This window comes from Mycteria americana, chromosome 8 (assembly GCF_035582795.1).
Source record: "Mycteria americana isolate JAX WOST 10 ecotype Jacksonville Zoo and Gardens chromosome 8, USCA_MyAme_1.0, whole genome shotgun sequence".
In the NCBI taxonomy this organism is placed as follows: domain Eukaryota; kingdom Metazoa; phylum Chordata; class Aves; order Ciconiiformes; family Ciconiidae; genus Mycteria; species Mycteria americana.
The window spans coordinates 40,582,181-40,603,622 of NC_134372.1; the positions used below are offsets into that span (position 1 = coordinate 40,582,181).

General features: G+C 37.8%; 1 protein-coding gene across 7 annotated transcripts in view; it reads left to right on the plus strand.

Annotated features, from left to right (window-relative positions):
* CDH11 (cadherin 11) overlaps positions 1-14,035 on the plus strand; it is an 82,917-nt gene extending 68,882 nt beyond the window's left edge. For all 7 annotated transcript variants that reach the window (XM_075510838.1, XM_075510840.1, XM_075510842.1 and 4 more), the window contains 6 exons: positions 1,079-1,332; positions 2,332-2,468; positions 2,665-2,786; positions 3,597-3,714; positions 9,902-10,153; positions 11,158-14,035. In XM_075510838.1, coding sequence (XP_075366953.1) covers positions 1,079-1,332; positions 2,332-2,468; positions 2,665-2,786; positions 3,597-3,714; positions 9,902-10,153; positions 11,158-11,654 — 1,380 coding nt within the window. In that variant the 3' untranslated portion in view covers positions 11,655-14,035. The remainder of the gene's footprint in view (positions 1-1,078; positions 1,333-2,331; positions 2,469-2,664; positions 2,787-3,596; positions 3,715-9,901; positions 10,154-11,157) is intronic.
* The last annotated feature ends 7,407 nt before the right edge of the window (positions 14,036-21,442 follow it).

The following is a 21,442-nucleotide window of genomic DNA, read 5'->3' on the forward strand; positions in this document are numbered from 1 at the left end:
CAATCCATCAGTGCGATCTTTAAAAGTGTTATTAAATGAATTTTAAATTACCAATTATTAATCATAAATCTTATTCATTATTTAAGCATTCTTGTTTTGCCCTTCGTATCTTTATAGCTATTCATCTCTTTTGGAGATAATCAAAACTCAAAGGCGAAGGCTTGGGCAGCTTAACGTCAAAGTTAGCCCTGCCCTGCACATCGGGGCAGTCTCTCAGGAAGAGACCCAGAGGTCTCCTCCGGTCAAAACTATGCTGGGGTTCCATTACTGTATATGTTCTAGAGGTGGCAGTGTATTTTTTGTGTATTTTAAAACATGGGCGAACTGTCACACCACCCAGTCTGTGGTGTTAGCATACTTTGTGAATTGTGATTGGCACCTGCTTCTCGGATATTTAGAGGCATGATCATTGTGAGGCTACCAATACTGCAACACTGCAGCCATTTCATGTTGATGACAATGCAGGTATGCTGTAATGCAGCATCAGGCTCCCAAAAGGACTTACCTCATGGGGCATTATTTCACCTCCCTTTTGTAAAGTGCTATGAGATCTATGGATGGAAGGAACTACAGAAATGCAAGCGCTGCAAACCATCTTCGTATTTCCCCTTCTACTTAAATAATTTAACTTCTCTTTGTCCTATCTCATGGTGCATCCAGTAGCAATTCAAGACATATCCATATCTCTAAAGGAATGCCTGCCAGCTTGGGATAGACCAAGCCTGGCATTTTGTGGGAACCCCTTTCCTGTCCATCGCTCTTTTGTGCTATCTGGAAGGCTGCATGAAGAAAAGGTTAATTTTCCCAGTAAAGATGATTTCCTGAGTGATACAGCAAGCAAAGAGCAAGACAAGGACTCTGTCATGACATTTTGAGTGCCTTCCTATGCTGCTCCATACATAGAATGTAGCTCTTTCCATTTGAGTCTTTACGTTTTTAAATACACACCTTTCAGTCCAAGCTTGTTGACAGATGCTTACATTTGTTTTATGTCATTGAATACTAGGGGACTGCTTACTGCTTTTACACTCTATAGTTTTCCTAACTGTGGAATGCATTGTCTTCTTGTTTCTTGCAGCTCTTAGATTTTGAAACCAAAAAGTCCTACAGTCTGAAGGTAGAGGCAGCCAATGTACATATTGATCCCAAGTTCATCAGCAATGGGCCATTCAAGGACACAGTAACAGTGAAGATATCAGTGGAAGATGCTGATGAGCCACCTGTATTTTTAAAACCAAGCTATATTTTTGAAGTACAAGAAAATGCAGCATCTGGTACTGTGGTTGGAAAAGTACATGCCAAAGACCCTGATGCTGCAAACAGTGCTATAAGGTATGCTTCATTAGAGCAGGCTGTTTCTTTCTAAGCATGAGCTTTTAGAATTGTTATGCAAGTTATTAAGATAGTGTGATAGATCTAGCATAGTAATATTCTAAATTCAGCCAGAATATTAATAACTTTAACCATACAGTGTTGTTTTTATGTCTTGTTCCATAAGCCACTAGTTTCTCAAAGCCTGCTTCACTAAGAAAGCTTACCATGGGTATGTCTACCTGAAATATACTTAAGAACACCTGTGTTAGACTCTGTTCTAAATTATATTTTCTATAAAGTATCCTATGCTGTTATCACAGCATTTTTTTCTCAAAAGATAGAAGTTTATGCAGTAGATTAGAGATTATGTTGGGTAATAGTTAAGCGTTAATTGCTAATGAAAAGCACATACATACACCTACTTTCTGCAGTTACATTGGGTAGTCTTCTATTAGTTTCTTTTTGTTTATCATGTTCTCAGTGTAAATTAAATTATGAAACTCTGTTTTGTGGGTATAGTTAACATTTCAAAGAATTGCAAGGTAAAGATATGAAAACCAGAGCTGTATAAAGCTGTACAAATGGGTACATAATGGATAATATTTAATAATCTGGTATGACCAATTAACATTCTGAGTGATCCAAAGATCAGAAGACTTGAAAGTTCTTCATGATTAATACGAAACAGAAGAAAACATAAATATCTCAGTAGACATTTATATCATGTTTTATAAGAGAAGAAAATAAAGAATATTTTGGGGCTGTAATATAGAGACTTCAAAGAACAATAATTTTCACTTACTACAAACATTCTGACGTAATATTTTTTCTAAATGTAGAAACCAACCAGGTGAATCTCCTTTAAACGAACCTCATATCATCCCTTTGACAATGATATTAAGGGTAACAATAAGTGTACTAATGATTTTTTAAAAAATAACCATATAGAACAACTTTGGATGCATGAAACTACTAAGTCCTTCTTTTATCTAATTACTGACTTTCAATCTTCTTTAGATATTCAATTGATCGTCACACTGACCTTGAAAGATATTTTATTATTAATGCAGAAGATGGCAATATCAAGACAATAAAAGCTTTGGATAGGGAAGAAATTGCTTGGCATAATATCTCTGTCTTTGCAGTTGAAGTCCGTAAGTATTTCACTGAGATATTTTATAATTAATAGTATAAATTCTGTAGTCTTCTAATTGTCTCAGTTTGCTAAGCTGCAATAAATCCTAATAAGAAATACTTTAGTCTATTTCATTTTTACCTGCATACAGCTGGGATTTTGTTTTGAGAGGTTTTCCTCCTTCTGTTTCATTTTGGGTTTGCTTACTCCCATAGACAAACAACACCAGGAAGCCAAAGTTCCAGTTGCAATTAAGGTTGTTGATGTCAATGACAATGCTCCAAAATTTGCAGCAGCCTATGAAGCATTTGTCTGTGAGAATGCTCGAAGCAATCAGGTATGCCTGGGCTGACCGCCTTCCCTGTGCATGAATTTCTTTCTTCAGAGTGTTAGCCCAGTTTTGTGTTGGCAGCTCAAATGAGTGGTAGCAAACAAATGTTTATTTTGAAATTTTTGGCCAAAATGCCTGGAGCACACAGAAAGGCACTTCCCTGCATTTTTATTTTGAATTGCTATCATCAGTGATAGATACGGTGCTTTGTGCATTGAATATGGCCGGTGTTGAGTGTGAATATCCACCATCACTTGGGCAACGAAGCTGTATGGGAGCAGCTTTCCCAGTTGTGAGCCTGTTTTGGATATTAGAGAAATACTCAGCATCTTATGGGAAGAATCACAGTACAGTGCTTGCAGGATTTAGCCTGCAGATTTATCCCTGAACTGTCTGTGAGGAAGAGGTGTTAGTACCATCCAGAAATACTGCTCTACACTATCCGCACTTTTGGAGTTAGTGTAGTGTTTTGGAAAGGACGTTGTGCTAACGCCCTCTGAGCTGCTGAATTTTCTGCATAATTTTATTTAGTCCGCTGAGTTATCATTAGCACATATTTGTATACAAGAATGTGTATCTAGGTGTATACTTTTCCATCTATAATTCTGTGTTGGTTAAATGTAATAGCAAATAAAGATTGCCTGTTCTAGTTTTGAGTGTGCTCTGTGTTTATAATTGCATACATTTGTTGAGGTATTTGGGGGGGTGTCTGCTATTTCAAAATTCTTTGTATTCAAGGGATTTCTCAGAATGCTGTCTATATGTGATGTAACCAGAGAAGGAGCTGTTTGTTTACGGAGGACTTTTCTTTTACAGCAATTTATTACAATTAGTGCTGATGACAAGGATGACTCGGCCAACGGACCAAGATTTATCTTCAGTTTACCACCTGAAATTATTCATAATCCAAATTTTACACTCAGAGACAACAGAGGTTTGTGTGAAGATTCTCTCTATATTAGTGTCCAAAGAAATGACAAAGGAAAACTAATGGCCAACATAATGCCATGCAACAGCATTTTCATTAACTTTGACAGAGTGTCTGTTTTCCAGAGGTTTAGGAGAGAAAAGCAGAAAAAAATATAGCTGAAATACAGGGATGTTCTTGGAATAATGTAATGTCTGTTAACTCACTTTCATTTTCTTGAATACATATTTTAAATTACATAATACTACCCTACATGAAAAATCCACTGCCATTTTATGTCCCAGGAAGAGAGTAAAAAAATTAACAAAAACATTCACTAAATGTAATTGGCAGATCTCCTTGATTTAGAGAAAACTTACTTGCTAAGCTAAAATTAGCTGAGGCAGGAAAATTGCTAGGTTGATTGTATTTGTTCACCTTTCTCTGCTTGCTAGTTTTTTAAATTATGGATCACAAGAGACATGGGCTAGATTCCTAATGGAATAAAATCACTGCCACGCTAACCTTTTGTAGGAAATACGTATGTGGATTTCTATTGTGAAACATGCCCAGATTGAGTGTATCTCAGGATATGGGTACCCTGATCTCTTTGCCAATTTTCTCTTCAAGAAATATAGTACAGCCTTGCCTTCAGATTGATGTTAAGATGTAAGAAATTTGTAGGCAAAAAAACCCCAGGCATAGGTGAACATCAAAACTTGTTCGATCATCTAACATAATAGCATCAGTGAACCTAACTTGCCAGAGTTTGAGGAAGCCAGAGGGGGCTAAACAGAAAAAAGAGAGATTGGGGCATTATAAATATTTATTCTATTTATTTAATGATAATCAATATGATATTCAATGTTCATTTGTTATTTTTCTGTACAGGGAAAAAACAGCTTCAGCTTGTAAGAAATCGGTTTTAACTAGCAAGCTTTAATGTTTGAAGGAAACTTGACTGTTTTCTGAAATTTAGAACTCTGTTGAACTGGTTTAAATAATGAATCCAAAGGATTTCTTCTAGATTACCAGAAGTACAAAAGGCAACATAATCCAGATACATGATTTCAGTAACAACTTCTTTCTCTCAAGTGTTATGTTGTGGCATACTTTATATCTCTATCACATCTGGAGTGAGGGTAATTATCATCAGAGTTCCCAAACAAAATTTCTGTTATTCTTGAAGGATCAAAGTAATACTGTTGCCTAGTGCTTGACACTTGTGCATACATAAGCGATTCATAAAGGATACAGTGGAAGGGGGGATATATTTATTCTCTTTAAAGTAGTAAAACACAATTTTTGAAAAATTGATGAATGTATTTTTAGAGAGAAGTAAATAAAAATGTATTCTTTGCTTGAGACCCTGAGGCCAAGTTTCTCTTTAAAAGATATTTTATTGTCTCCATATCAAACTGAAAATGGATTAGATTTTATAATCTAACAGGGGAAACATAGATCAGAATTGAGATGCTCTGATACAGCTGTAGGCAAATGGTAGTATGGTTCCTCACTCCAGCCAATTCCATTAATCCTTCATTTCCATATGCAGCAAATTCATTCTTTTTTTTAATGACAAAGTTAACCCAGATAAAAACATTTTGTAGTGGAAACGATGATGTTGGTAGAATGTAGTGACTGTACCTGACAATACTGCAAAAGGTTATTTCAGCAAGACGGTATTTAAGGATTGAATCTTCCTGTATAATTTCTTGTTAAGGAAACAAAGAGTGTAATGAAATCCATGCATTTCCATCCTGTCTTCCCCTCATTTTTGTACAATCCTCAGTGCAGTGATGTTGTTAATTTAACTATTTCTATGTCTGTTTGTTAAATAAGTTATGGTAGAGAGCAAAGTAAAAAAGTTAAAATTCTATGTACTTCCATATAAAAAAAACTTCTCTGAGAGGCTGCATTACCATTTGCAAGTCAAATAATTTACATGATCATGTAAAGTTTCTTTTTTCAGTTGTAAATCTAAGTAGTCTGTATACCATGCCACCGCTTTCAGAGGGAATTGCTAGTTTTAAAGAAAAATGGCTTTATTAACTGTGGAGAACAGTTAATGAAAACTCCAATGTTTGGGTCTATTACAGAACTTTAAAGTGAATACAGTCCTATAATTATCATTTAATAGAGTTTCTTTCTACCAACTCCTAAAAGTAATCACATATTGAAGTAATCCAAAAAACGTAATCACATTCTACATCCTATTAATAGCCTACTGTGTTACCAAGTTTTTCAGCTGAGACTATCTTCCATAGAAAACATGAGATAATGGCTTATCACATGCTGTGATAAAACACTGAATTACTTTTGCGCTGTTTACTTACATTATACCACGTAAATAAACAGCACTGTGTTTGCCCAGGCTCTGTTCAATTTTACTCCCATTGAAGTCAGAGCTTCAAAAGAGCAGCAGAGGCTCACGACACTTCTCAGCAGACAGATGGATTTTTAGCAAACGGATTTCCTTCTTTTAATCCTGCTCTGTCCTTACCTGGAATGCCCCTTACTTGGGGTCACCCTCCTTGTGCGGAGGCCTGGCACACAGCCAGCGTTGCCGGAAGGGTCGCAACCACCTTGCTTTACCATGCTGCGCAAGGACGAAGTACACCGCAGTGGCAAAAGTGAGGCGTACTAATGTCCTCAAATACACAAGATAGTGCTTTACAACGACTGAAATTAAGTTTGTGAGGCCACTAAAAATCAGTGACTAAAATCCACTTTTCTAAGAGAAACATGTCCTCTGGCTCTCAATTTCGGACCTTTTAAGCAAGACATTTTGAACATATGAACAATACAGTTACAGGATTTTGCCATGGATTATCCACAGCAATTGCCACTGCCTGGTAATGATTTTAGACAGTTGGACCCCTGCAAGTGTTTAGGTTTCTTGCTGAATCAGCACTCACATTCTGATATAGGTGATAATGTTCACACTACAGTCAGCTGCTTTCATCTAGAAGCCTCCTTACACAATATATACGTTAACAAGACCCCAAAAGCTAAGCTACATTTGCCTGTATGTAGAGGAAAAATTGGAAAACCATCAATAAGATCACCAGAGAAAAAAGACAAAAATCAAAGGTCAGGAAGATCACTATAAAGATCACCATAAAGTAATGCAATTTTAACTTCTAATTGTGAAGATTTCATGGAGAGTATAGGTAATCTTCACTTACAACGCTTTTGGATATTGGATATCCCAGACAATAACAGCTGGAAAAATGAGAGCGTTTGTATTTTTCTGGATGGTGTAGAGATGGCTATTTTCTTCCTTCTGTCTTGTGTTAACCCCCATTGTGTTCATTAAGACTGTCAGTCAAGTAGCTCCCATATGTGTTAAGTGATAGTTTTAAGCTGGTATTGACATTTAACTTCTGTTTCTTGGCTTAAAAAATGCCATTATACCTGGATTATAGTTATACTCCTGGGACTTGAAAATAATGAAAAAGCAAGGATGAGAATATTAGCTAGGATTAGATGTTATCTTTTATCTAGGTAGAAGAGCTTTTTCCTCTTATGGATATTATGTTTCTTCTAAATGTTAGAAGTGAACATAAACAGAAAAAAAGTTAAAAAAATGACCTTTTAGGGTTGATATATGGTGGTCCTTTTTAAACTTTAGTCAGGCATGTTGATTGGATTTTTCTTTTTAAAAAAATTATATTAAACTAGAAATCACTTCAAGTTAAACCAGATAAATCAACCATTGGATCAAATTCAGCCTTAGTGTAATGTAATTAACTGCAGTGGAATTGGCCAGTCTGTATAATATCTGAAAAATTTGCCATCCTTTTCTTATTTCTAGTTAGGAATATTATTTAAGCTGCCAAAATTCAAGAAAAATATAATATAATAAAATAAAAAATGTGTAGCCAACAGATTAAATATACTAATATATGATATTGCCTGTGTTTCCTTCCAGATTGCCTTTGCAGCTCTAGGCAGTTGTAGCTCAGCCCACTATTAATGTTCATGTTTTTTGCCACAAGAATAATCTGTCCTATTGTGATCTGTCATTTAATAGAGCAGATCTTTGGTCTCAAATTGAGGAAAGAATTATTAAATGCATTTTAGAGAACCCTGTGTAATAGTTTTATTCTATATCAATACATATTAGTTCAAGTATTAGTTGATAGGTTAATAGATATTGTATGTTACATTTCTATTTATACCAAATTGTTACGAGCCCATTGATTGAAAATCCTAAAATAAGACTCCTATCACACAGACATCACTAAGGTCCTTTAAAAGAATGTGCTACGAAGCCTAGCTGGGCAAATGTTGCATGTAAACATTTAGGAGGTTAGGAAGACCCTGAAAAGAGACAAAGGGCACCCCCAAAAACCACAAGTAATAAATAATCAGATCTTTATCAGCTTCTCTGTCCTTAGCACGTATGACCATCATGTAAAGGAGAAGTTAACAAGCTGTTTTCTATCCAGATGTTATTTTTGTGAGTCTTCAGTATCAGAAAGACTACAGTTCTGTCATGCTGAGGTAACCACATTGGGCATCAGGTGTGGTGGGCCTGGCAGGAGAGGTGTAGATATGGGGAGATGAATTAATTTGGCATGTAACAAACAGATCCTCTCTGGGACAGTCTTTAAAAAAATTTCATCCTTTCTGGTGTGATCTGCAGAAGTTACTAGTGGGAGAGTCGGATAAGCAGGGCCCTAGTGCAAACATTCTTCTCATCTGATAAATTGACCTGTGTCCACCAAATCTGGGGACAGTTTCAGACCTTGTCTTGCATCAGGGGTAGGACAAGGTTGCAAGGGTGTTAATATAAGGCAAGAATTCTTCTCTTTTGGTATAATTTATTCACTAACTTTCATGGAAATAGCAGTGATTAGATCATTAAGAGAGGTTTTATGATTTGCATTATTAAATTCTGGAATTTATGCTGACTCTTCAACAGGCAAATGATTAATCTTCTGCAGTACCCCAAGGCAATAGTAAAATGGGTACTGTTGGAGGTGAATAGCCCTCCCTTAGTAGATAAAAGAACCATTCTTTCTTTTTTTTTCTTTCTGATATATAGTGAAAAATAAAGAACATGGCAAAACAGAAAAGGTTGTGTGAAGTAAATCCTCATCCTAAACTAGTTTTTGAAGGTCTGAAAACCACAGATACGATTGTTTCATTTTATTTACTTCAGGATGTTTACAATTTTATAAACTTTGGTTCAGTATGAGAACTGAGAAACAAGGACCACAATAAAGAAATGCTGTTCATGTTTCCTCGCCTTTGTCCAGCGTGGCTGGGAGCAGGAAGCACTGGCCGTCTCATCCCAGCATTTCACGTCACACACTTCCCTTTCAAACGCTTTGGCCCCAGGAAGTGTGAAGAACTATCCAAAATGACCTTCTCTGCTGAGATGGCAGCTTGGTTTCCACCCCCTGCACCAGGAGGCCCATGACAGGCAACTGCGCAGTGAGAACAACTGGAAATAGTGTTAGAGCAATACTTTTAACTCTTCCTCATAGCCGCGTAATTCAAAATGTGCCCAGACATACTGTTCATGTACGATCAAGCTTTCTGAATTCTGACTTTGGGAGCTAGGGTGCAGAACAGGTTCTGACAAAATACTGCTTACTTTAGTGTTTCTTACTGAAACAGGTCAACACTGAGGCTCAAACCTGCTAATACACAGCAAAAGTTGGCTTTCCATTTTGGTGGGAGTCTCATTAACATAAGCCATTTTGGTACAGATTTCTGCCTTCCATTCCTGTAGGCCTGACACCAAGAACAATAAACTAGGGGGGTTGGTTTTTTTCCCTCCACTGAAAGCTGGAGGGAAAGGGACTAGAAATTCTGGGAAATTCTGGAAAGGGACTAGAACCAGCTCAAACAGCAATGCCAAGGCCCAGTCATTCGGGCAGTTGATGAAGTACTGTGAGTTTCCCAGGAAGTTAGTGGGCTGCTAAAAGGAGGTACTAACAGAGGTTTTTTGTGTTCCTTGTGTTACCCTCATCACCCTAAAATAATTAAAATTGAGCGTGGTACTGTATGAATGAAACACAATACCATAATTCCTCTTGGGTCATTAGGAAGGTGATACATTGTACTGGTTTATTGTACAAATAATGCTAAGGCATCTGAAAATTCAGAGCCATTGTAGCAAGATATATTTTTTTCAATATTTACTAAGAGGATGACTTTGTAGAAAAAATAATGATGACTATCTCTCTTCTTTAAACAGATAACACAGCAAGTGTTCTTGTTAGACGTGAAGGATTTAGTCGCCAAAAGCAAGATTTATACCTTCTTCCTATCGTAATAAGTGATGGTGGCCTCCCCCCTATGAGCAGCACCAACACCCTCACCATTCGGGTCTGCGGCTGTGACAGCAATGGCTCCTTGCTCTCCTGTAATGCTGAAGCCTACATCCTCAATGCTGGATTAAGCACTGGAGCTTTAATTGCCATTCTTGCTTGCATTGTGATTTTGTTAGGTAAAAAAAGTTCTTTACTTATTACTCTTCTACACTTGTTTGTGTTAAAAAATTAACCTTGCCTTCAGCTCCAAGATGGATAAATGAATCTTAATTTCTTAGCTTTTATTTTTATAGGAGGTACTAATCTGCCTGGCTGAAATGCAGTCTATGATAACTGTAATAGCAAACACCAATGAATTTGTCTAGGTGTGCTCAGAGAATGTCTTTTTGTGGCCTAATATCAGTTAATCAGGGACACTGTTTAAAGGAGGTCATGACATACAGTTCTAAGTTTTGTGATCTTCCCTGGATGACAGGGTCCTTATTGAGGTCAGCCAGGATTAATGGCTCCTGCCAGCTATTTCCCTCTAACTCTTCTTGTGTTGAAGAGAAATGAATGGCTCAGAAGACCTGCTTTTAAGAAAATGCTGTAAAGCATTTCCTGATGATTTGAAAATATTTATATAAAATGTTTTAATTAGCCCATAATAATTTATAGTCTTTCTTTTCATGTGTATTTTAAAGTTATTTTAAAGAAATTTGAAGTGAGAAGGAACACAATAACAAAGGCATGTGTCTTGAGGTGTTGCTTAAGAAAAATTCCATTTTCACGGAAATTTTCATGGAATTAGAGTTCAGCTTTGGGCATACAAGAGAGAGTAAAGATTCATCTTTGTTCTGTTGCAGATATACATGTGACTGGGCTGGTCAAAGGCAGTGCCACAGCATTCATGCAGCACTGGGGGCCCACAAATGCTTCTCTTGAATTAGTCTTGCAGTAATGAGCAATTAGTAAGAGCAATGGCATTCAGCCCAAACAGAAAACCTCAAAACAGTATGTTCAGTTCTGTGTACAAACATCAACGCTTTTACCTACCTAGGTATGCTAAAAATGCACGTTAGCAAAAATACATGATGAACTGCAACACAAAAGCTGAGATTTCAGTGAATGCAATAATCTATTTATAAAGCAGCTACTCTTTAAGAGTGCAGTCTAACTTGCCTTTTTTTTTTTTCTGTAGTCATTGTAGTGTTGTTTGTAACACTGAAGAGACAGAAAAAAGAACCTCTGATTATTTTTGAAGAAGAAGACGTCCGAGAGAACATTATTACTTATGATGATGAAGGTGGAGGAGAGGAAGATACTGAAGCTTTTGACATAGCTACTTTGCAGAACCCCGATGGCATCAATGGATTTATTCCTCGTAAAGACATAAAACCTGAGTATCAGTATATGCCAAGACCAGGGCTTCGGCCTGCTCCTAATAGCGTTGATGTTGATGATTTCATCAACACAAGAATACAAGAGGCTGATAATGATCCAACTGCTCCTCCTTATGACTCTATTCAGATCTATGGCTATGAAGGAAGAGGCTCAGTGGCTGGTTCACTTAGCTCATTAGAGTCAGCGACAACAGATTCTGATTTGGACTACGACTATCTACAAAATTGGGGACCTCGATTTAAGAAACTTGCAGACTTGTATGGCTCCAAAGACACTTTCGATGACGATTCTTAACAATAAAGTTTAAGATTTGGCCTTAAGAACTGTGTCCGATGTTCTGAAGAATCCAGAAGAAATGTAAGCAGGTATTTTTTTAAAATCAAGAAAAATCTCATTTAAACATTTAAGTTTGACAGAGAGGATTCCTTTGATAAAAAAGGACATAAAAGTGGTAAATACTGTGAAGTACCTTTTCCTACAAAAGGCAAATATAGAAGTTGGCTGCCAACTTCACTAGAGGAAAAAACCCACTTAAGAAATACAAAATATTTAAATGAAGGAAAATGCTAAAAGTGAACCTACAAATAAGGGAAATCTTTTATGTATTATGAACGTCTAAATCTTTTATGTCAAAGAAGCTTCCACAAATTAGAAAAGATAACAGTTCTGAGCTGTAATTTCGCCTTAAACTATGGACACTCTATATGGTAGTGCATTTTTAAACTTGAAATATATAATATTCAGCCAGCTTAAACCCATATGATGTATGTACAGTACAATGTACAATTATTATGTCTCTTGAGCATCAAACTTGTTACTGCTGATTCTTGTAAATCTTTTTGCTTATACTTTCATCTTGAACTAATACGTGCCAGATATAAAAACTCTGTCTTGTTGCAGTGGGAGGCGCCCTATTTCTATGTCATTTTTAATGTATCTATTTGTACAATTTTAAAATTCTTATTTTAGTATACATACAAATATCAGTATTCTGACATGTAAGAAATGTTACAGCATCACACTTATATTTTATGAACATTGTACTGTTGCTTTAATATGTGCTTCAGTATAAGAAGCAGACTTTGAAATAAACTGATTCTTTTTTAATTCTTGTTCTGGTTATTAAGCATATAAGGAAAAACATAGTGTTTCTAATGTCCCATTTATAGTTCTGACTAATTTACTACAATTGTGACCTTTTAATAGCCTTATTTATTATGTGTTTGTAGTTGGTTTGTTGCCTTGTTAAGTGATTATTTAAAAATCAAGTACATTTTACAAATGTTTTTTAGATTAAAAAAAATGTAATGTCTGGTGAACATTTTGTACCCTCTCTATCTACAGCTTGTGGCTGCTCCCAGAACACAGTAATAATCTTCATATAAAACTACTGTGTTTTCTGGATTAAATTAAGTGTAATACTTTTCAATATTTCCCATGTAATATGCATTTATCATATATCTTAGAAATTCCAGAGGTTTCAGAAATGACTTTATAAGTGGACAGGAGTACTCTGTACTTACAATTTACTCCAGGCTTGTGAATTTCCCTATCTGTGCTAAGCTTCTGCGGGTTCTAGAGACTTAAATCTGACCCAATTTAGCTATAAGTTCCCTAAAGACTGTTCTACCTGACAATTACCTTACCTGAGTAGTAATTAAGATTCTGGCACTTACTTTTTTTTTGTTTTGATTTTTTTTTTCATTTACTGCAGTAGAATAGCATCGTCTACTGATAAGAATACATTTTAATTTGTGATGACAGAAATACAGAGTGCTTTCAGAGTTGTTCTTTGTAATGTATGTTTTTAATTGAAAAATGATCTATAACTTTTTTTATATTAGTTCAGAATAAGCAAGGGATTGGAATATGTTCCGCGCATCAACATTTTCAACGTCTGTGTACAGCTGTACTTCTGCTAAATTTAATATAGTTTGCTGTTTAGGGTCAGAGATCAGCAGCTGCAATATGGGAAGAGGCAATAAATAGAAAAGATATACATTTTTCTACCATTCATTTTACAGACCCTGTCCTTCATTTGCAGTCAGGTACCAAACTGCTTGATCTGAGAGGAAATCTGATTTGTTGGTGTATTGCTTTTCTGAAGACCCCCATATATGTAGTTAGATTAAAATTTAACTCGTTAAAATTATGAATGATGTTTCAGCTCTATATTCATAACATATTCACTTGTCCCATTATATCCCTATGTTTTATAAGGCAGAGTTTGCTAAATCAGCAGATTTGCTCTACAGTGTTTATTGTAATATTTCACTTTATTATAGCTGTATGCAGAATGTAAATTCTATAGTTTATTATTAACTCGGTTCAAATTTCTTTGGTTGTTGATTTTTCTCTGTTTATAATCCAAAGAATATTTTGCTAGATTTGCACATTTCTCCATTATAAATTTAAATAAACATTAAAAAATGAAATGAGTATCAATTTACAAATTAACAAATGGAAATAAAGTAAAACAAAGTAATTTGTAGGACTCCATCCTCATTGATGCTATCTGGGTTTATTTCACTATTGAGCAAGTTTTAGAATTAATCGCTGCATTTTCTACATTTTTATGTTTAATTTTTAAGAAGGACATTGTCAACTACATTTTTTAATAGTTTTAAATGCTTTGAGTTTTAGTCTCTATTGTTTGTAGCACTCTCGTAGATGCTTGGAAATAAATTTTCTTTCCCTGCTGGTTTTGTCCTTTTTCATTTGATTATTTTTTTCCCTTCCCAGTGAATATGCAATTAGCATAGCGCTTTATTAAGTTAGTCTTGCTAATCTCAGCCAACACCACCTCTGAAATGCTGGGAATTATACTCATTACGTATCATCTGCAGCACCCCAATGAACAGCGTGTTTTGGCACAACAACAGGACATTTATTTGTGTTAAACTTCACAGCAGTGATCGCTGGAGTCTCAGGCTTATAATCTGAGAGTAAAAACCAGCCCAGCGCAGCAGTACTGGGTTAGTCCCCGACACAAATCAGAGAAGGCTGGGCTGGGGTTGCAGCTTGTCGCAGTGCTCCCGAGGATCTGAGCAACCTGGGAAGGGATTTACTTGCACAAGTTACTTTAGCATAGTCTCTCTCACGTCCTGACTGGGCTCAGGGAAGGACTGAGCCTCACAGCCATGGAAGGCAACTGAAAGATTAATTACGACTGCAGTGGGTTTGAAGACAAACCCTAATTAAAAGGAGGATCACCACGACTGAGCCAGGTAAGGTAAGGGACGGTAGCAAGTGCAGATGATGTTTTGGCCTCTTTTTTCCCCTCTTGTAAGTCCTGCCTGAGACATCATTTTGGGGGGGAGTGGGGGGAACAACAAAACCCTTCCAAATACCCTCAGTAACAGACAGTGTGCCATTAGCCAGGAGTGATGATTAGTTTGCGAGTGTATGTGCTCCTGTTGGCAAAAATACTCCGCTCCTTGTCTATCCTTGTCTAGCTGCTTATCACCAGAAGAACTTGCATCTGAGCAAGGTTGACATGCACCCCATCTCATGGATGCCCACAGTGCATTTGTACACAATTTCTCTCATTGCTGGCAAGAAGCAATTAGGTATGCAAGTTCAGTGGTGGTTGCTAAGGGAACTCTCAAAACTTACACAGATATGGAAGGGGAGGGTTTGTTTGGGATTTTTTAGGTTGCCTCTGTCATGTTCTTGCCATTATGTCAGGTTTTGATACGGTGTCAAGGGGTACAAGCTTGCAAGCTTGCCACCAACATTTACGTGATCTTTTGCAAGATCATGCCTCAGAAACTGATACGACCACAGATGACAAAAGCTTTTAAATAATTTGCATGTTTTCTTGGCTCCGTATTGTTGACTGACAAAATAAAATGCTGAATTTTACCATGTTGGTGCTGATAAGCTTACAGAAAAAGTGAAGAATGGGAATTTAAAGCAGGCTCACAAAGAGGCAACCTTAGCTTTCTGGGACCAAAAGCCTGGAATTCTTTTATGACTTCCCCATCCAGCAGAATTCTCAGAATTAGGTGGTTTTATTGAAAGGCTCAGTAAAAAAAAAATCTAGGTAGACCCTGTGCAGGTTTCCACTTTGGTGACTGATCGAAATACTGAGCTACTGTAACCAAAGCTGAACAGTCAGCACCAGAATCACATTCTGTATTTAAAAAAAAAAAGAGAAGAAAAAGGAATGGCTCGTGAAAAGGAATAAGTGAGCTTGTCAGAATTAGTTGGATGCAGGTCTCTGGAGATTTGCTATTGTTTTCACTAATTTGGGCTGAGACTAGGGATCAACCAGTTTGCCCCAGTTCCATGCCCAGGCATGCTAGTGAACCAGTTTTCTATTATTTAATATCACTAATCTCAGCATTTGATAAGGAAGGCTGTTTCACATCCTTGACTGATCGAGTTGGGCTGGCTATGAATATCCAAGTCACAAGAAGAACAATTTTAACCAACTCTGATTTATAGATTCATAGTCATTTGAAAAACATGCTGCTTGTAGCTCTGCACAAAGTCCTGGGCCTTGCCTGCTCACCAACTTTAGCTCTGTATTTGTTACTCCCTCCCTTCGTAACTGCAAACCCTGCTTCCAAAATTAGGTCTTCTGCCTTCTCACAGCAGAGGCAGTGCAGAAGCTACGACCTCGCACACAGACAGCAGCTTTGCTACGTACAACACAGTAACGTCACGTGTGTATACGCACAATGGACTTTGCCGACGTCCAAGACCTCCTGTCTCCTGGGCAGAGGTGGTGGGTTGTACACGCCAGGGGCAAAGTGCTTACCCATGCGGGGGTTTCTGCAGAGTACATGGAGCATTTCAGGTTTTTCCGTGGAAAGAAAGAGAACACAGATGCCCAAAGAGAGGGAGACTTGCTTGGACTGTGTGTGACTCTAAGACCTCTTTCCAGGTCAGAGAAGCGTCCTTTTCAAGAGTCTTACAGACTTTCCATTGAAGCCAATTTTTGTTCTATAAATAATTAAATATTAACTGGGACAGGGAATGGAACCTTAGGTTATCAAAGTCCTTGTGAGTTCTCTAACTGCCAAACTCAAAACATGATTTATTTTTTCCTTTTCTTTTTAGTACGTGTTTAGTCCATTTGCAGTAGCTTATAACTGCATCAAGAACAGCAACAGCTGAAACATCAGCCAGGCTGGTGGGCAAAGCACTCTATGGCCAGGGGAGAAATAGCTTTGGATATTGTGGCAACTATTTGGATAAGTGGCAACTTGGGAGTAGCAAATTCATAGCTGGTAGTGATGGGGAATAAAACATCATCTTCTACCCCATACTGCCAGGAGGTGAGAAAGAATAGACACATCTCTTGTTTTCTACATTTCTTTTTCTTTTTATGTTTGTAAAATCAGGACCGATACCTAATTACTTATATCTCTAAGTCTAGGAGAAGACTTTTGGTTTATCTTGAGTCCTCTTGGCTAGGGCTGTTTGTTAGACTCTTGATTACAGGGGTGCTCTTTTAAAATAAATCAAAATAAAAGCTTAATAGTTTGACCTTTAACAGGTTTAAAAACTAGAAAGAGAAAAAAACCTTACTCTGAGTTTTTTTAAAGCTTTCCCCCGAATTTTAAGACATGCCTAGCATTTTTGGTGGTTAGTGAAAGAGACTTAGACTTTGTGACTACTTTGGACTGAGGTTACCGATTGCTTTCCTTTTTTCTTTTTTTTTAAACAAGTGAAAAACATGTTTATTTTAATTGACCAAATCCATATGCTGTTCTCCAGGCCTTTCTGCAAGTGAAGGGTTTTATTTTGTTGTTGTTGTCTTCTTTTCCAACCGAAATCATTCCATGAGTCCATGACTCACTACTTTGGCTGCCAAGGCAAATTTCCTCCAGCTCTATCACTAGCAGGCCTTGCAGACATACCATGCCTCTCACAGAGCTGCTTTATAAATATGAAGCACTTCTGTATTGTTCTTCGTGATATATGGAGGTCTTAAGGGGGCTGGGAGGGTGGGTTTTTGTTTTGTTTTGTTTTGGAGCTATGATGCTTTCACTTCCACAACTACAAAACTGGCTTTCCATGTTCACGTGCTGTGCTCTGTGCCCTTTCTCTGGGTGGTAAGGAGCAATTTTTCAGGGAGTAATAAACTCCCTCGTACTTGGCAGGGCGTCTTTAGAAAGCCCCATTGTTCCCCTGCTGCCAAAGATGGCCTTCCTTACAGGAGACTATTCTCCATGCTGCAGCCCGAGCTCATATTTTCCTTCTTATTAGCGTACTGAAGAAAGTCATCATTAATCAAATGCAAGCACATTTAGCAAAGTTCAACGTGTATGAAAAATTTATGTCAACCTTTAGGCTCTATGACAGCCCCAAGGCTTCACTTAATAAGTTCTATAATGACTTACTGTTAATGGCCAATTCACATTATCTCTATGAGGTCTATTGGGCCTTTCAGTAACATTTTCTATTATTGATTATGGAGCAGTTGTACGTTACCCCTACATATAAGCAAAACTGTTGTTTATGTTCTTTGCTTTCTAAAAATGGAAAGTTGGATGCATTAAACTATAAAACTCACACGACATAATTTTCTCTCGTGCTAATTTATGTGGCTGTAGTGTAGCGCAATAGCAAATGAAAGAGTAGCTATTTGGGGGGGGGGGCTGGCAGAAGCTCTTGAAAATTACTAGAAATTTGACATATCTTCTCCATTGATTTAGCAGAAATATACACTTCAAAAACCATCATCCAACTATCTGTAACCTTTGCTAACAGTCTCAGAAGAGGTCAAAGACAGAATGGCTGACTGCCCTAGGTTCTGCAGTTTTGGTCGCTAATGAATCATATTTAATCTCAGACATTTAATTTCTTTCAGAATTTTATCTGGGGGAAAAAAAATTCAAAGGGAAAGGTTTCTGACAACTGAGCACTGCCTGTTTCTGTGGCTTTACACAATGCTGCAGCAAATGCTTTTCACTAAACACAATCTCTCAAGATTGTTCTGTGCTCATAATTGTGGTATTATTTTCTAAAGCCTAGATCCTGTATACACTCACTATTTAGCACAATGTTTACTACTGTGAATAAATGGTAACACTCATAATAGTAAGTATAATGAGGTAACACTACTGTAATCTAAGTGGTGCCACGCTACTGGAAGCTAATCTCTCGCACTGTGTTGAAACATCGTTAAATGAAAGAATATGAACACTTTATGTGCCTACACATACTGCCACTGCACTGCAGACTACTCTGAAGTGCCTGGTGTCATGTAAAATTCCTTTCATGGAGAAAAATTCCTCCAATAACACCTAAGCATCTCACTAAGAACTGCTAAAACGGCATATTTTTTTTGTCACGGCCACCCAAAGAGAACTGATTGTATGTTTCATTCATGTAAGTAACAATATGCAACTGTAGTAAGGGAGGAAAAAACAGAAGAGGAAAATAAATAAAGCCACAGGACTTGCTTTAAAACATTTTGAAAAAGCAAGAAGAAAGCGGCAGGCATTCATTGTATTGAGAGATACTGTAAATCGCCAGCGAGGTCAGCACTTACTATCGAGCCACTACAACACATAGATGTCTGTCTTTCTTGCTGCCCCCTCCTCCCCTTTCCCATCACACTTGCAAAACTAAACTTGCTCCAAGTGCATAGATGCAAGGTCAGAAGCCATCTTACTGAGCCCACCGGCAGCACCTAGAACATAGATATGAGGCATTTTTTTGATGTGCCCAATGGTCCATTTGAAAGCCACCTCATACTAACTGGATTGATCTGTAAATACATGGCATGGCTTTTGCATTACCAGCTTCACGTTTCTGATGCGGCACCAGTGGCTTGGTGGTGGAAGAAGTGGACAAACACATTCAGAAATCTGTTGGCTGCTTTTCAAGTGAGATCACAGTATAAACAAGCTATTTATCGCCAAACCCTTTAAAGAATTAAAAGCTGTGCATAACCCTGAATATTCCAAAGAGACTATTGCTGGTAAACTGCTCTCAGCCGTAGCAGATAATCAGAAACTTTAGCAAACAAGCTTTGCTATTAACTCTGCTTCAAAATAAAAAGGGCATCTGTACTTGACTGTAATAAAAAACTTGTGCAAAATGTCTGCATGATAATAACAGAGACCACAGTTTTAATGAGAGTTGGGAAAAAAGAAAGACTAGAATTTCTGGATGGTTATTTGCCCTTGGTGGATTGTGAGATAATATGAAAGTCCCTGCTTTTTTTTAGCATAGTGGTCAGTATGGAGTTGTGCTAATAAAAGAGCATTAGACTCCCACTGTACCTATAAAATTTGGAACCTAAACTAACCTTTCCAGTGCAGTGCATGAACCTGCATGCTAGTGATTCATTGCATAAATGGCCCCTTCCCATCACACGTACAAGAGGTGAGCCAAATTTCAGTAACAGTCAGCTGTTCTGGTTGTTTGGCACTACGGAGGTTACTGTAATAATCTGTCCCCGAGCCCAGACGATGTCCTTTCTTGTGACCTCCCTCATAAGCCTCAGGCGTTATCATTCTTTGCTACCAATTTGTGTTGCCTGCAGAGTCTAAGGGCAAAATTTGTGAGATATTCCTGGGAGTCACAAGCTGGAATAGTCACTGACAGATGAGAGGTTCAGGGCTCCCTGCCCGGCACAGGGGGCACCGGGGCTGTCTTGGGAGCAGCGTAGGTGTGCCAACTGCGGAGCTGCATCTCCCAAGAGCACGATGTGCTGTGACCAGGCCACCAAAAAACCACCACCCCTCCAGCCAGAAAAAAACTTTTCAGTTTGGCGAGTCAGGAAATGGATGAAGAGAAGCATTTCTAGGAAGGCTGCCTGCATATAAAGGCCAGGCAACAGAAGAGGTGCTGAAGCAAAGGCGGCAAGGGAAGAGGAAGAGCTCACCTTAAACCATCCTAGTCTCCCTGCGCTTACGTTAATATTTGTCTTGAAAGCTGTTTCAGAGAAGAGTAGGAGGATAAAAGATTCAGGCAAACTATTTTGTGGCTGATTGACACAATGTCATACAGCGAGAGAAGTAGACGTCTACAAGACAAGCAAGATAATCTGAGCACGTATGAAGGTGTAAAAGGGACTTGGTTCTCAATGCTCGCCTCAGTCCCCATTATCCAGCCACCACTTTGGCTGCATTGCCATGATGGAGACCCGACACCAAAGCACAGACAGGGGAGACAAATCAATGTGGAGAAAAGGTTTGCTTCTATGCTAGAAGAAAGACGGCTGCTCTGAGGCCTGGCAGATGGGAACAACTCCATTCAGGAAGCCCTGCAGATCTGTTTGAGGGTGAGACATTTTAAAGAATCTAGACTACCGCTGACTTCAAATGTAACCTTGCAGCTCTTAAAATCCCTTTCTCTCATAACCCCATTGATCTTCAAGAATAGTGACAGACCCCTAGAAAACCTTCATCCATTCTTTGCTGGGTTCCTTTCCAATCGTGTTGTGCTCCGGGACTCCCTTGTTGGTTTAGTATATCTCTGCTGTCATAGCATTGCTATAAAGCATGATATATCCTTTAAGTGCTTTGCTCACGAAAGCTTCCTCGTTCAGAGCTGAATGGCAGTGACATGGCATGTCCAGCAGGTAAAAGACTGTTGCACTTAATGGGCCAAATTAAGACTTATTTATCTGCCAAAGAGTTTCCATCCTCTCTCTTTCTCAGAACCTTCAGAATTAGTCATTGTCTGTCATTTTGAATCCTGTCATCTTTTAAACTCAGAAGACTTCATTGTTTGCATTGCTTTATTAGGTCTGATTTCTGACACATGAACTCCTCACCTCTTTGAGGTTTTCCAAGCAGAGTTCAGCATGCTTTTTTTTACTCTATTCATGCTACTCACTCACAGGAAAGGTCACATGCTTGATTTGGTCTCTGCTTTTTGTTGTTGTTTTCCCTGAAAGATGCTATTTTCTTTCTTGATCTCTTTTAGATTACATTTAAAATGTGTTCTGCTTGCCACCCTGAGTAGTCCATTAATATCCTTGCCACAAGCATCCATAACTCAGTGTATTACTCTCTGTTCGGAAAATTTACGGTACAGGTTTAATTTGTTTCAGTTAAAGATCAGTGTTGTCATGGAGGAGCATAATATCACTCTCAGCAGTGCAATGAATAAAT